Source organism: Triticum dicoccoides, chromosome 2B, assembly GCF_002162155.2.
Source record: "Triticum dicoccoides isolate Atlit2015 ecotype Zavitan chromosome 2B, WEW_v2.0, whole genome shotgun sequence".
In the NCBI taxonomy this organism is placed as follows: domain Eukaryota; kingdom Viridiplantae; phylum Streptophyta; class Magnoliopsida; order Poales; family Poaceae; genus Triticum; species Triticum dicoccoides.
The window spans coordinates 732,786,197-732,802,256 of record NC_041383.1 but is presented as its reverse complement, the minus strand read 5'-3'; the positions used below and the strand labels follow the sequence as shown (position 1 = coordinate 732,802,256).

General features: G+C 45.3%; 1 protein-coding gene across 1 annotated transcript in view; it reads right to left on the bottom strand.

Moving 5' to 3' along the window:
- The window catches only part of LOC119368516 (DNA topoisomerase 1 beta-like), a 24,229-nt gene extending 13,636 nt beyond the window's left edge, over nt 1–10,593 (bottom strand). Inside the window, exons 1-10 of the mRNA XM_037633755.1 lie at nt 9,967–10,593; nt 9,689–9,883; nt 9,515–9,595; nt 9,338–9,397; nt 9,151–9,245; nt 8,893–9,049; nt 8,690–8,815; nt 8,369–8,449; nt 8,183–8,273; nt 424–557 (exon numbers count right to left, since the gene is read on the bottom strand). Coding sequence (XP_037489652.1) covers nt 424–557; nt 8,183–8,273; nt 8,369–8,449; nt 8,690–8,815; nt 8,893–9,049; nt 9,151–9,245; nt 9,338–9,397; nt 9,515–9,595; nt 9,689–9,883; nt 9,967–10,563 — 1,617 coding nt within the window. The 5' untranslated portion in view covers nt 10,564–10,593. The remainder of the gene's footprint in view (nt 1–423; nt 558–8,182; nt 8,274–8,368; nt 8,450–8,689; nt 8,816–8,892; nt 9,050–9,150; nt 9,246–9,337; nt 9,398–9,514; nt 9,596–9,688; nt 9,884–9,966) is intronic.
- Between the last annotated feature and the right edge of the window lie 5,467 nt (nt 10,594–16,060).

Below are 16,060 nucleotides of genomic sequence, written 5' to 3'. Positions count from 1 at the left end.
GGGCGGCGGCGGCAGACCGGGGCGGCGGCGCGGCGGCGTAGGATCGCGGCGGCGGCGGCGGCGATGGGATGGCGGCGGCGGCACGGGTTAGGGTTAGGATCGTAGGTCTGATACCATGTTGGAAACGATTGTTTTGGCAATGCTTCACGATGTATTGATCGGTGCAAAGCGCACGTGTATATGGAGTACAAAGTGGACCACAACCTCAACTATACAAAGACTAAGAGGTGGGCCAGACTATACAATAAACATGTACAAACCATATCTTCAACAATGAATGATACAATACAAAAACAAAACAGTACGACAGAGGCTCCTAAAATGTTTTACTTCTGACGTACTTGAGGCAATAACTTTATCAAGCCTAAACAGTACTGCAACATAATGATGGGGAGCAGAGAGTGAAATTTGCATTCAACTTACGATGGTGTCCAAAGTGATGGAAGCATTGTATGTACGAAAGACTTTTGCAGTTAGGCCAGGCATTAAGTCCTTGAGATGAGCATTTAGTTTAGTTGTATCAAGCTTGTCAAAGACATGTCCTCCCTTCTTTTTACCTAGAGAACCAATACATGAAAAAGATGTAAATAATACTCCTCAGAGGGTATTACTTGACAAGTACTCCAGTCTCACCATCTAGCCCCTCCGCGCACCTAGCCCCGCCGCTGGCCAATCCGGCCGCGGCGGCCACCGCCTGAACCTCCCGCCGTTGATCACTCCGGCCACGGCGGCCACCGCCTGTATCTCCCGTTGTACGTCACTCCGGCTGCGGCGGCCACCATCTAGCTCTTCCTTCCTTGATTTCTGCCTGTTCTCCACCACCGCCCTCTTCGGCCGCCATGTCTCTGTCTGATCTTCGTTTTGAACGGGGGCACGCCTTTGAAGATCGTATCCTATCCTCCCTTCATCTTCCGGTCAACTTCACCATCGAGAATGGGCAAAAGGAATTCTTTTTGGTTGCAGAATTCACCAGATCGAAGATCAGACTCACTGAGGAGTCCGTCGGTACTATCCTTCTTTCATGTTTTGGGGGTCGTGCTTCTCTATTCAAAGTTTGCAAGCTACGTGATCACCTATACAAATTCTCGGTTTCTTCGATCAATGTTGGATTTGCGATATACAATGGAGGAAATATTTCTTTGCCGGAATTCAATCTTGGTTTTCTTCTGTGGGGTGCTAATGGTCCGAAGTTTCGTTCTATCTCCGATCCGAATCAAGACAATGGTTGGACTCTAGTCTCGCGATCTCGCAATGGGAATTCTTTTGCTGATGCAGTTCGAGCGCCGAGATTTTTCCAGCAATCTTCAGTTCCTGCTCAGGCACGGCGATCTCGCCCCGCTCAATCTTCGGTAGCAGTTACTACGGTGTTTGATCGTCTTCAATTTCCAGCAGTGGGCAATAATGAGGCGGCAATTCAGGAAATTCAAACTGCCCCAAGGGCTTCTGTGGGATCTGGTGCGGCCCATTTGGATGGTGAGGCCCAACCAAAGCTCTTCTGTGTCCGTTGCTTGCTATCGGGCCACAAGCGCGCGTGCTGCAAAAATAAAATCCGGTGTCATAATTGCAAAAGGTGGGGCCACATTTCCAGTGACTGTCGTTCGGCCTTCCGCTCTCTCGCATTGTCAAATCAATTGACTGCCTCAGTATCTGCTCCTACCTCTGCTACACCCGTTAATGGTGCGATTCAGGGGCAACAATCGAGGCCAGTTTTGGAGAATACCGGCAATCAAGCTCCTTCCAGACCCTCACCAACCATTCCACCTGCTACTGTGTCGCTCCCTGCTCGCTCTACGTCTCTGCCTCCGCCGCCCCCGCTCACAGCTAGCAGGCTCTTGCTTTCTTCAGAGCAGGGCGGAGAGCTGGTCCCGCGCGACATGGCCAACTTCCCATTTGATCCGGCCCCTTTTCTTCCTCCGCATCATCAAGCAATCTAGGTGGAAGGAAGACCAGCGAGAGTCAGGGTTATTGCGAGCCCTTCTCTACCACGCCATGAAGACTGGGCAATCGCCACCATTGTACCAATGCCCAACCAGCAGGTTCACTTCCCAAATGTTCGTCAAATCATTGGTGAGTTCATTACGCAAGTCAAGCATCTAGGGTTTCAAGAGATTTGTCAATGCCCTTTCGGTCAAGCTTATGTCAGATTAAACTCCCCTTTCGACCGTGATGCTCTGGTTCTGCAAAGCCCGCATGTCCATGGAGATGTACATATCATCTTTCAGAGGCATAACCAGGGCATCAACTGGAGAAGTTTGCATCTTGACAGGGATGTTTGGGCTCTGTTAGTGGGATTTCCTTTTGATAAACGAGAGATGCATGAGCTGGCGGATGCAGTAAGGAGTTTTGGCAAATTATTGCTATGGGACAGAGCCAGAAGTACCAGAGTTGCACTCATGGTTAAGATTAGGGTTGAAAACTTAAGCGATGTTCCTGTTAGTATTGTGGTTGGAGAATCTGATGATCCAAATGCAGAGTCCTGGTCTGTGCCTGTGATTATTCTCCAACAAGATCTGCTGGGTGCTGGACCTCCAGAAGAAGACCCTGTTCCTGTGGATGGAAATCCTCATCCACAGCCAGTCAACAATTTTTTTCACCCCAATCAACTGAATCACTTTGTTGGGCCCATCCAACAGCACCAAGTTCAAGATATCATGGGAGGAGACCCACAAAATTTCCATCAGCAGGCAATGCAGATTCAGGCAGCTGATGAGGAACGTGAAGATGAGGATGAGGATCTCCCTGGATGGGGGCACTGGGCAATGCCTGCTGAAGATGATGACCTCATTGATCACAAAATTGAAGAGGGAGAATTTGTGGAGCTAGCTGATCTGTTTCAGCCTTTGGAAGAACAGTTGCAAGTGGCTCTCCCTGATATGGACATTCATAGTGATCTCACTATTTCTGTGGGATCAAATGGGGTGGAGATTGATATGCAAGAGGCCAATGCTCAGCCTGTCTTGGAGGGAAATGGTTTTTTAAACAATTTGGGCCAGGCCCATGTGGATCTCCCTGACCTCAACTTGGCCCTTGGGCCCATGATAGTGGACCAGCTGAACTTTCCCCAGCCTGAGCCTGCTATGCCTGTCATTGCTGCTCCTCTAGAGTTCTATCCTATTTTTTCAGAAATGGAGCCACCATTAAATGTTCAACTTGATTTAAATCAAGAGATGCCTCCTTCACCTGCAATCATTGAATCTCATGTGAATGCTCCTTTGGAAATCTCTCAGTTGGAGGATAACTTGTTCCCTGATGAGGAGGATGGCTCCTTATTTAACTAAATCTTGCTGAAGGAGAGGACCCAGTTATTCAGTTAGCTTCTCATGTAGAAATTTTGGCAGCTCAGCTTAGGGAAGATGACCAGAGCTCTTTTGTTGATGAGGAAATTGAAATCCTTGACTGTTCTTCTGTTGGTTCTTCCAAGCCTGACTCTGAATGTAGGGCTGTTACATGCTCTTCTAACTCTCATTCCTCAGCACCATCAGGGTTTTCTATCAAAGGGAAATATTTATCTATTGATGATACTGTTGCAGATTCTGGCAGTCAATCTGTGGCTTGTTTATCTGCCTGGGAGAAGCATTTCTCTGTTAGTGCTGAAGGCCTCACTAAAGTTCAGGTACCTTATGACTAGGTGGATTTCATTTGTTATGCCCTTTTGACTCCTGATAAATTTGAGTGGGCCAAGATGTTCTTGTTGTCTCCTATGTGGGCTATTATTTGTCAAGAGTTTCAGAAATCTCAACATCTCACCTTCTTCATTCCTCCTTCTTGCCCTGTAACTGTGGCTCCTTCTTGCTCTCAGTTGCAGGCTCCTAGCTTGGAGGATATGCAACCTTTACCTGCTGAGGTGGTCAGCTTCTCCAGTCCTGCTGCTGTTAAGGGAAAAAGGAAGGACAGGTTGCCTATTGTGGAATCTGAGGTAAGAAGAAGTGAGAGATTGCAACACTTAAACAAGGGATATAGGAAGAAAACATGTCATGATAGTGACTGTTTGGCTTGTACTGCTAAGCCTCCTGTCTGCAACTCAAAAATAATAAAGAATCTGAACTCTTCTTACTGCAAGGTGGACCCTAAGGCTTGCTCTGAAGAAATCCTCTTGCAGAAGAAAGTGAAAAGAGGGGGGAAGCCATCAGCATGGAAGGACTGAAGCCTTGGGAAGCACTGTGGGGAGTTCTTGAAGCTGCCCTTCTTTTGGATCAAATTAGGTCCTTTTGTCTAGGGTCCTTACTACTGAAATTTCAGTTCATCTTTACTGTAATAAATTCAATCTCTGTTCCCTGGACTTTTATGAGAACCTTCAATCTGTGGGCTTGTCTTAGTTTGAGTCTTTGGACCATTTTAAAAATTCCTGCTCAGTGGTGGTTCCTGCTGTATGCCTGCGTGTTTCTGCAATGAATAGATCCTGGAATATTTTAAACTGGAATGTGAGAGGTATAAACTCCAGTGATAAGTGGCTTGCAATTTCTAATAAAATTGAAGAATCACAGTGCTCAGTTATCTGTTTGCAAGAAACCAAAAGAGAAGTTTTTGACATCTCTTATTTAAGAAAATTTGCCCCAAAAAGAATCAATAAATTTGAGTTCTCACCCTCTATAGGGGCTTCTGGGGGTCTGCTTGTGGCTTGGAGTGATGCTATGTTTCAAGGAGAATGTCTGTTTAAAAATGATTTCTCTCTTTCAATGAGGTTTATTTCAGTGCACATAGGAGAATCATGGATCCTAACTAATATTTATGGTCCCTGTGATGAGGAAGGGAGACATTTATTTCTGGACTGGTTCAAAAACATTCAGATGCCTGTGGAAACAAACTGACTGATTTCTGGGGATTTTAATTATATTAGATATCCTTCCAATAGAAATGATGGTGTTGGGAATATAAACAATATGATGGATTTCAATGCTGCAATCAGTCAATTAGCTTTGGTAGAAATTCCTTTGAAGGGAAGAAGTTTTACTTGGAGTAACATGCAGCAAGCACCTTTGTTAGAAAAAATTGATTGGGTATTCACATCTGAAAACTGGTCCTCTCAATACCCAAATACCTTGTCCTTTCCCTTGGCCAAGCCTATTTCTGATCATTGCCCATTTGTGATCCAAATTGGTACTTCTATCCCCAAAGCAAAAGTATTCAGGTTTGAGAACTTTTGGCTTCAACTTCCAGATTTCCAAGAAGTAGTAAAGTCCAGCTGGCACCAACCCATTCAAGCCACTAATTCTGCCAAACTCATCACTGCAAAGTTTAAAAGGCTTAGGAAAAGTCTAAAGTTTTGGAGTAAGGGCATTTCCAACCTTGCACTCAGCATTCAGGCCACAAATAGTGTAATCTTGATGTGGGATTATTTTGAGGAGTTTAGAATACTATCAGATATGGAACAAAATGGCAGAGAAATCTTGAAAGAGCATCTCTTGAGGTTGTTGTCTTTTCAAAGCATTTACTGGAGACAGAGAGCAACAATTAGGTGGGTAAAGTTTGGAGATGAGAATTCAAAATTCTTTCAGGCTAAAGCTACCATCAAATACAGGCATAACTTCATTCAAACTCTTATGAATGATCAGGGGGTAGAAGTAACAGAGCATCATGCTAAGGCTGCAGTTCTTTGGTCAACTTTCAAAGAAAGATTGGGTAATTCAAGTGAGATGTCTGACCATCTTAATCTAATAAGACTTATTCGCAGAGTTGATGGTTTAGAAGATTTAGATGCTCCTTTCTCAAAACAGGAAATTGACTCTGTGGTCAAGGATCTTCCTTCTGATAAAGCACCTAGTCCTGATGGATTCAATGGAGATTTCATTAAAGCTTGTTGGAGCATCATTGCTGAAGATTTCTACAGGCTGATTAATGATTTCTATCATGGAAATATTTCTCTGCAAAGTATCAATGCTTCCTTCATCACTCTAATTCCCAAAAAGGACAATCCTGTCAGAGCAAATGATTTCAGACCAATTTCACTTCTCAATTGCTCCATCAAGATCATTTCCAAGTTGCTGGCCAATAGACTTCAGACAGTTATTCTCAATTTGGTTCATGTCAATCAGTATGGATTTATTAAGAGCAGAACCATTAATGACTGTCTAGGATGGGCTTATGAGTACTTACATCAGTGTCAGCAGTCTAAATTGCCCATTGTTCTCCTCAAGCTAGACTTTGAAAAGGCTTTTGATCTTATGAACCATCAAGCTATTCTTGCAATTCTCAAAGCAAGAGGTTTTGGAGATAGATGGATGAATTGGACCTCCATGCTCCTTTCCTCTGGTACTTCTTCAGTGTTGCTTAATGGGGTGCCAGGAAAATTCTTTCATTGCAATCAAGGGGTTAGACAAGGTGACCCTGTCTCTCCTTTGCTATTTGTGTTGGCTGCTGACCTACTCCAATCCACCCTCAATGAAGCTATGCAAAATCAGTTGATTCTTCCTCCTATTGTTAGTCAAGCTTGCCCTGACTTCCCAGTGATTCAGTTTGCTGATGATACCATCTTAGTCCTGCCAGCTGATATGAGACAAATTGAGCAAGTCAAAAATCTCCTCCTTCATTACTCTGCTTTCACAGGTCTGAGAGTGAATTATGAGAAATCCTTCTTGGTGCCACTAAATGTACCAATCACACAGCTTCACTCTTTGCTTAATGTTTTGGGCTGCCAGCAAGGTCATTTTCCTTTCACCTATTTAGGTCTCCCTCTTGGCACAACAAAACCAAAAATTGAAGATTTTAACCCAATGATGCAAAGAATTGAAAGAAGGCTTTCTGGCTGCTCCACTATGTTATCTTATGATGGCAGGCTTTTGCTTATAAAATCAGTTTTTGCATCTCTGCCAATTTTCTTCATGAGCTCTCTAGCTCTCCCAGTTGGTGTGTTACAGCAAATCAACAAGTACTTGAGAAATTTCCTTTGGAGGAAATTTGGTATGGAGGATAGAGGAACTGCACTTATTGCTTGGTCCAAGGTTTGTAGGCCAAAAAAGCAAGGAGGACTTGGAATACTTGATATCTCTATTCACAACAAGGCACTACTAATGAAAAATCTGCTTAAATTTCTCAATAAGGAGGATATACCTTGGATTAATTTGATCTGGGAGAAATATTACCACACTGAACTGCCAAGAAGGAAAGTTGAAGGCTCTTTCTGGTGGAAGTCTCATATTGCTCTCCTGGAGAGATTCAAACAAATCAGCAAATGCTCCATTGGGTCAGGACAATCTATTCTCTGTTGGTCAGATACTTGGTTGGAACAGCAGCTCCAATCTTTGCTCCCTCACCTTCACTCCTTTGCCCTTCATGAGGATCAATCGGTACTAAGTTTCTTTCAGGAGGAAAATTGGATTGATCAGTTCCATTTATCTCTCTCTGTAGTAGCATTTGAAGAATTCAACCAGCTCCCCTCTTTGGCTCCGACCTTAGACCCACAAGTTAAAGATAGGTGGAACATTATTGGTGCTTCTGGCAGGCCCTCTTCAATTCTGATCTATAATTTGCTTCTGGACAATCATGAGGAGCATCCGTTTTTCAGTCTCATTTGGGATAGCTCCAGCAGGCTAAAGCATAAAATCTTTTTTTGGTTGGTAGCTCACTGTCGAATCAACACTAGGGCTCTTCTTCTAAGGAAAGGCATGCACCTTGATGATACCTTTTGCCCTAACTGTAATCAGCAAGCAGAAGAAACTCCTATGCATTTATTGTGGGATTGCAGTTTTGCGCAAGACTGCTGGAACTCTCTGATTCCAAACAGACGAAGAGGAACTTCTGTTTATGAGGACACCATCTTGGCCACGCAGTTCCTTCCAAAACAATTTGCTGTCGAAATCCTTATTTTGGGTTGTTGGAACATTTGGATTCAGCGAAATAACTTTGTGTTCAGAGCACTTCCTCATTCAATTCAGTCTTGGAGATACCACCTCAAGAATGATCTTAAGCTACTTCGACATAAGATCAAGCAAAAGTTTGCAGTTCGCTTTTCACAGTGGATAGATCATAATCTGTAATCATGGGTTCCATTCCTAGAGCATGCATTGGCTAGCTTATAATCTTTATTCTTTTGGAATTTCTAACTTTTTGTACTATATTTTGCTTTAATTGATTTACCGTAGAACATTTTGTTCTACGGTGTTGGGTCAAAAAAAAAAACAAGTACTCCAGTAGTTAATACTCCTCAGAAGAGATGGACGGATGGGAAAATAGCATTGGGAGATACCTGCACAGAATTCCTTAATCGCCTCGTATACGGCTAGTTCAACCTCTACAGTGTTATAGTATCTTATAGAATCTTTACCAAGAAAGTCAAACTGAAAAGGCAATGAGCAAATATCAGATAAACAGTAGAAATTAATTCCTCATAATGAGCAACAATCAAGAATATATAAAGAATGAAGATCAAGACCTGAAGCTTGTTTGGAGGCAAACAAGTAACATTTTCAACCTTCAGTGTACAACAACCAACAGTATCTGCCTCATCCTCATCCTCATCCTAAAAAGGATTGTAACATGATAACATATGTCAATGAATCTCAAACCCAAATATATAGAAATTAACAAAAAGAAACTATACACGAATGTATGATGAAAGGACTAGATTTTTGGTAAAAAAAGAATAATCATCGTGCAAAAGCAGAACAATTTATGCAGCAGCTTATATATATGGGTACAGTACATTGCCAACAATTGTAGAATAAAATGGAAATAATATTCGATGACGATATACCTTTTCATTGCCTGCCCTAAGGGCTAGTTTATCTATAAGGTATGTTGCCACTGCAATTTGTTTCTTCCTCTGATCTTTGCTCCTGAAATCCTTGGTGTAATTTGCCCGGATACTGTGTATGTAATCCTGCCATGGCCACAGAAGGACAATTATTGCACATGGGGACACAACAGCTCTATGAATCACAAAACAAACTTTCTTACCTTCAGTTTCCGGGCCTTCTCATATTTCTCCTTGTCACTCTGTCCCTTTAGTGAGCTGCTTGCCGCAAGGAAAACATACTTGATATCTTTTTCGTTTATCGGATCGTTCCAACAGGCCAACCATGTAACACTATTGTCATGCTTGACTGCTTTCCAGCTGCAGACCACATGACCAGTAAAAAATGTATGCATGTTAAAGTCTCTTCAAAAATAGTATTTTCCAAGTTTTAACACCAATAACTTCAATTTTGAAGGTACCTTTCTTCAGGTATAGGGCACACTGGGACGGGAGCTTCTTCTCCAATGTTTATTGTAATATCACTTGGTCGGATGCGTCGCTTCAATCTTCCCATCTAAAACAATTAAACAGAGAGCCTTAATTGAAGTCCCTTACTTGAAACAGAATAAAGATACACTATGTGATTACATGTTTACAAATCTGTACCTTTGGATGCTCTCCACGTCCCCTGAACAAGCCAGGTGGTTCTACTCTGAAATTGCCAACCTGAAATAAGCAAATATTACTAGACTAGTGGCATATGTGTAGAAGAGTAACCTATCTATTCTATGATTTACAAAAGACTAAATTATATTCAAAAATAAATATCAGTAAACAATGAACCTTCTCTTCAACACCGTCTACAAAAGCCCACTTAAACTTCTCCTCTTGTTTCGATTTCTCATCCCGCAATGCTTTCTTCTCCTGTAAACAAAGATTAAATACTTAAGACAATGGAGGCAGGATAAATCTCCCTTGTCCAACCTACCAAACTTTGTCAAAATTCATAAAAATTACCTCTGATGTTATCTGGTTTTTCTTCTCCTTCTCTTGGAGATGCCATTCATAGATTGGTGTGAAATCACAAAGCTCGAACTTTGTGATGATATGTGTTTTACCAAGAGTTTTTCTCCAATCACTGAAAAAATTGTTGATAAATGTTTCCTTGGATGCATACTCTGTGTCTTTCATCACAGCAAACATGGTTGCAACCTGCAATACAGAGAATTAGGAGATGAAAAAAAAAGACGGAGGCATGATCTTAATATTCAGGAGATGCTCTCTATGTATATCACCTCCTCCTGCTCCGGGGTCAGATCAACAGGTTGCCCATTGTAAAGCATCTTGACACCATGAGGCTTGTACGGAGGAGGAAAAACCACACCATTGTGCACCAAAGTAGACCATTTCTTTCTACCATCATCCTCGGGTTCATCCTTGGGTTCGCTTTCGACACTCGATGAAGCCTCTGAAGGCCTTGCCTTATTAAGAGCTGAAACTGTTTGGTCACTACGACCACCTGTCCTTTTGACTGAATTTTTGGATGCACCCCCGGTAGCACGAGAAATGCGGGCAGTCAGTGGCTGGTCATCCTCTGAATCATCATCAGAGACATTGCCTCCATTTTTTGGAGCAGCATTATTAATGGCCAACCGCACGGCCAACGGTTTCTCATCATCTGAATCTTGGTCATGACCACCATCTGCCTTGGCACCTCCTGTATTGATCATCTTCAATTTCCTCTCATGAACATTTTTCCTTAATGCAATCGGTCTCTCATCCTCAGAATCACCATCTGGCATGGCACCTTTTCTAACGATTCCCTTTGATTTCCTCTCACAAACCTTCATCCTTAATGCAATTGGCTTCTCATCGTCTGAATCATCCGACATGAGGACATCTTCCACACGTAGTCTTTTCAGTTTACTCTTCTGACATTGTTGTCCAAGACTGTTTGGCTTCACTGCATTTCCTGATGAGCAGGTATGGGTGGGCATGTTCTTCATAGAGGCACTTAACCTCTTGAAGGAAATTGGACCGTCGATTTCATCGCCGTGGGGAGACGGCATTGCTAATGTGGCGATGCAGGAACGATGCCAGCCAAAGTAACCTGCAAAGCTAGTACAGTTCACCCATGTAAGCAAACTGTAAGTGATGTAGCACTACCATTATTAGTTCCAAAACAACACACTAGTACCTCTACTTTCATGGTACGCTGTCCCTTATTTCACTTTGTACCAGGCTTGACACAATAACATTACACTTTGCATTTTTTTTTCGAACCACGACTTTGCTGTTTTCACCATGTTAATTTCGTTAAAACATACTAGTACATGTCTAACAAAATTCTGAAAAATGTCATAGATGTGCGTACACTGTGAGACGACAGATATACATCAAGGTTTTGTTTAGAAAAATAAATACTATTTTGGTTAAAAAATTCGACGGTGTAATAGCCGTCATCTCGGAGCTAATTCAAGCGAGTCCGACCTAATTACATACAGTCGCAACAACGGATGGCTAATCTCGTTTTTTCTTTGAGGTAGGCTATAATCTCGTTTCGCCCTAAGCAACACGTACGGCCGCGGCGGCGATCGATCGCAGCCGGAGGCCGGAGCCAAACAGAAGACGTGGATGACAGGGAGGGAGAGACGCTACGTACCTAGCTAGCTAAGCGCGAACGTCGGCCCTGATCCCGGCCTTCCCTCCGTCGCCGGGAAGAGGGGTTCGGAGTTAATTAATTATTAGGTTTAAGGCTCCTCGATTGTGCGCGCTCCTTCCCGGCGCTTATATATCAAGCCTTGCACAAACCTGATTTGAATCTAGTACTACAAGTACAATATTGTTATTTTTTGGAAGAAACAATATATATAGTTCCATACGGCTTGCCAAACAAGGAAGACGCCTTTTCCCAAAGACAAGCAAAGCTCCCCCAAAAAAGGCTCCCGTAGTTAATTAAGCATTCGAGCGACCGGCGAGCACATACGTCTGCAATCCCGTTGTCTTCCTTCCGGTGCCCCGCCGCGGCCTTGATCTCTGGCCCAGCACTGTTACTGCAGGATCCTCCGGGCTATACCGCGTGACCAATTTAAGATTAATTGCAGATCTATTTCTCTTGTTGGTATTGGTAACGAACCCTAACTTGTATACCTGGATTGATGTGGTCTCTACTACTCCCTCCGTTCAATCTAAGACAAGCTTTTTGGGACTGGGGTAATGCATAAATTTCAATGAAACAATGTTATCGCGTCTACGTTATATACCTAGGACTACATGACTAGTTTCTGCTTCTGATAGGATGGCCACACCAAGCGCCGCCTCCTCTCCAGCGAGGAAGATGAACATCACAGGATCGGCAAGCAGTAAAAAACACACGGTCCAAACCAAGGAAGTGGCTTTCAAGAGGACGGCGAGATCGATGCTGGCAATGAAGCTTGAACTTCTACCTTCGGTGAGGTCGTGAGGATGAGTTCTACATATAACCATATTATTGTTGGCGTTGGAGTTGGAGCTAGCATCACATATATACTAATGTATATGTTGTAATCCATAACCTAGCTAGTACTTTTCTATGCTTATAGGACGTTCTGCAGACGATACTATCAAGGTTATCACTAAAAGAAGCAGCGAAGATGAGCACTCTATCACATGAGTGGAGGAGGCTAGCGATATGCCACCCAAATCTGATCTTTACAAAACGTACCCTCTTTCCTGCCAATTACGACATTAGCTTGAAGGACGGGGAACTCATGGTAGATGAGTTCATCGCCAAAGTCGACAATGTAATCCGTCCCTTATGGAATACTTCTTCTACAACAACAACCACCGTGGATAAGTTTGTTGTCAAATTTCCACTTCGCAAGAAACATAAAAATAAGATTGACCGGTGGATTCACTTCTCCACCACGTCGAGGGCCAAGCACATTTCTCTTGATTTCGCTGGAAGAGATTGCATGCTAAAACATAGGTACATTATCCCACTCGACAATCTTACTGATCAGAATGGCTCCTCCGTCGAATCTCTTGATTTGTGTTATGTGCATTTAAAGACACCCTCCAGTTTCTTTGGCATTACAAACCTAAAGAAACTCACCCTGCGAGTTGTGTCCATCACTGAAGGTGATCTCCAGTGTCTATTATTGCGTTGTGTTCTTCTGGAGTATTTGAGCATCGAGGAATGCCTCTTAACAGGCTTAAGTATAAGCCAGGAGAAGTGTCGGCTGCGGCACCTTAAGGTGAACAATACTAACTGTTGGGGATATTACCACTGGGCGCGAACCGGCCTACCTGGGCCGGGTTAGCTTCATTAGTAGTTTAAAGGTGATTAAGCAGATGAAGGCCCAAGGCCTGTAGTCGGTTTAGAACCTGTAGCCGTAAACCGGCTTGATAACTTGCATTGTAAGTTAGGAATAGAGAGAGACCAACCGGGATACGAGTATGAACCGGTGTGGGACTCTGTGGACCGACGGGCGTCACCCATGTATATAAGGGGACGACCCGGCGGCGGTTCAAGGACAGACAACAACAACTCGAGCCTAGGCGAAGCTTGTTTGCTCCCTAGCCATCGAAACCACATCAATTCCATCACAACTAGACGTAGGCTTTTACCTTCATCGAAGGGGCCGAACTAGTATAAACCCTTGTGTCTTTGTGTCCGTTTTAACCCCTTCAAGTTAACCCGTAGCGATGGCTCCACGACTAAGTCCTTTCACAAGGACATCTGCCGTGACAAATCCACGACAGTTGGCGCCCACCGTGGGGCTATCGCACGACGGTTTGATGATCTTGGAGGGCAAGCTCAAAGGACTCGAAGGCTATGCTGTGGGCCGGATGACCAAGAGTCGTCGCGGCAAGCTCTACATCGACGATGCAGGATGGGGTTCCGAAGCCGGCTCGATCGAGTACGGGTACCGGGTCCCCTTTGGTGGCATACACGTTTTTATTGGCAAGATTGGTGAGCCTGGGCCTGAGCCGGACATCCACACCGACCTCGTCGAGACGGCTCAGCGTGCGAGATCTACCCAGGTTAAACCGGCCGTGAAGCGTGCCTTCGTGGGAGTCATCCACGGAGGAGAGCATGGGGACGAGTCAGAATACGGTAGCGAGACCGTCGTTTATTCTAGCGACGAGTCCTCGACCGGGGAGACCGAATCATTGTACCAGTTGCAAGACGACCAGATTAGGGGCTGTTCCGATGGCGATAGTATTCCGGACCCCCCTGAGCAGATCAACCGGGTTGGAATATTCATGGCCGGTACGCAGGCGGCGAATCACTCCTCGACCGCAGCAGCAATGTTCTCCGGATCAGCAGCGGCAGCGGCAGCACGGGCAGGAGGCCTTGTGCACCCACCGGTTCAAGTTCTGTTTGACCTGTTTGATGCACTAGCTGTACTTATGGCAGAGGCCAATCCGGCGGATCAGGAGGCCCATGATGCAGAGGTTGCAAAGGTGAGAGAGCAGATCGCACAGGCCAAAGCCGACCTGGCAGCAGAGAAGGACAGGATGGCCGCAGAGCGGGCCGCTTTGGACGCCCAGGCCTATAAGCTCATGCTCGACCAGAACGCATCACAGGAGGTCTTGAAGCGGAAGCACAGATCACGCCTGCCGTTAGGGTTCGACCCTCGAAATCTCTTTCACACTCCGGGAGCTGGAACCAGTAATCCGCCGGGGCACCTAGAGGTAAACCGGGTCGAGGAACCAGGGCCAGGAGCGATGGTCCAACCCTGCCTGATGGAACCTCCTCGGCAGAATATTATGATTCCTCCGCCGGTCCAGACACCTCCGGGTCATTATTCTAATCCTATGGACAATCTTGTCGCAGCTGCTGCGCGATTAGAAGCTATCCCGGTCGAAGGAGACTCTCCGCAAGCAATAGAGACGCGTCGGGTTAAGGAACTTCTCCGGACCACTTTGATTCAACAGGAGGCATATTCATACAGCCGCGATCGGATTCATTCCACACCTCCTCCAAGCCGGAGCTATAGTAGGTGCCTGGATGAACCGGCCATATCAAGCAATGCGCGGGGCCGTGAAGCGGCCCGTGGCAATAACCCGGCCGGTGGTGTTCACGATGCTCAGGATGTAGTGGACCGGGCCCGGGCACGAAGGGAGGTCGAGTTAGCAGCACAGAACGAGGCGGATCAGCTTACACCGGTTCGTCCTACCACCTCTGCCGGGCCAGGGGTCGCATCTAGCTTGGGAGTGCCCTGTTTAGTCCCCGCTTTACACAATGTATGCCTGCCCAAGGACTTCAAGGGCCCACGCAAGGTGCCAAATTACACCGCTGATTTATCTCCAGAAGCGTGGGTAGAGAGTTATGAGATGGCAATGGAGATGTTGGATGTGGATGAGACCGCGTGTGCAAAGTACTTCACCATGATGCTTGAAGGCACAGCCCATACTTGGTTGAAGAGTCTGCCGCCTAATTCTATCAGTTCATGGGCCCAGTTGCGGACCCGGTTTATCCAGAATTTCAAAGATACGCGTAAGCAGCCTAAGTCCATAGTAGACTTGGCGGCTTGTGTTCAGGAGGACGGAGAGTCAACAACCCATTGGGTACGCCGCGTTTCTGAAGTCTTGCACTCGTCTGACAGGATCAATGCTGACTCTGCGATCTTAACCCTGGAGGGCAACTGCCAGTTTAAGCCTCTAAAGCAGAAGTTGGGGCGTATGAAGCGGTTCTGTAATGACATGGGAACTCTCATCGCTGCTTTAGTGAAGTATGCTGATTCTGGTAGTACCAAGGATCCCGAGACTGACGATGACGAAGCAGGGAAAGGAAAAAAGAATAGCAACTCTAAGGGGCATCAATACAAACCGGCGGGCCATGGAAACGGAGGCAAGCGTAAGGCGGATGGCAGCATGGACTTTGTGGCTAACACTAATGCGCAGGACAAGGGTCAGCGGTGCAGAGGTAAAGCGGCGAATCGTAATGGGGCTCCAAATCCTAACCCGGATCGCTTAAGCTATTTGCTGAATCAGCCTTTCCCAAAACACGGGACGAAGGAGGTGCCGGCTAACCACCTTTGGAAGGATTGTTACATTATGCAGGAATTTAAAAACTCTAATGCCTTCCGGTATGACCGTGGGTCAGGCGGTGGCTCAGGATCCGGTTTCCATGGGCCGGGTCACGATGGAGCTTCCGGTTCAGGTTTCAATCAGGGCGGTAATAATAACCAGGATAATCAGAACGGTCAAGGGGGTTACAACCAACAGCAGCAGCAGCAGCGGTCGGGTTATCAGAGCCAGCCAAAACAGTTGAACAATGGGCAGTATCACGTTTTCACAACTAGCTTGGATAAGCGCGACCGGAAACTTCATAAGCGAGCAGTGAACTCTGTTAAACCGGCCGTACCGCGTTATTTATGCTGGTCGGAGCAGCCTATCGTG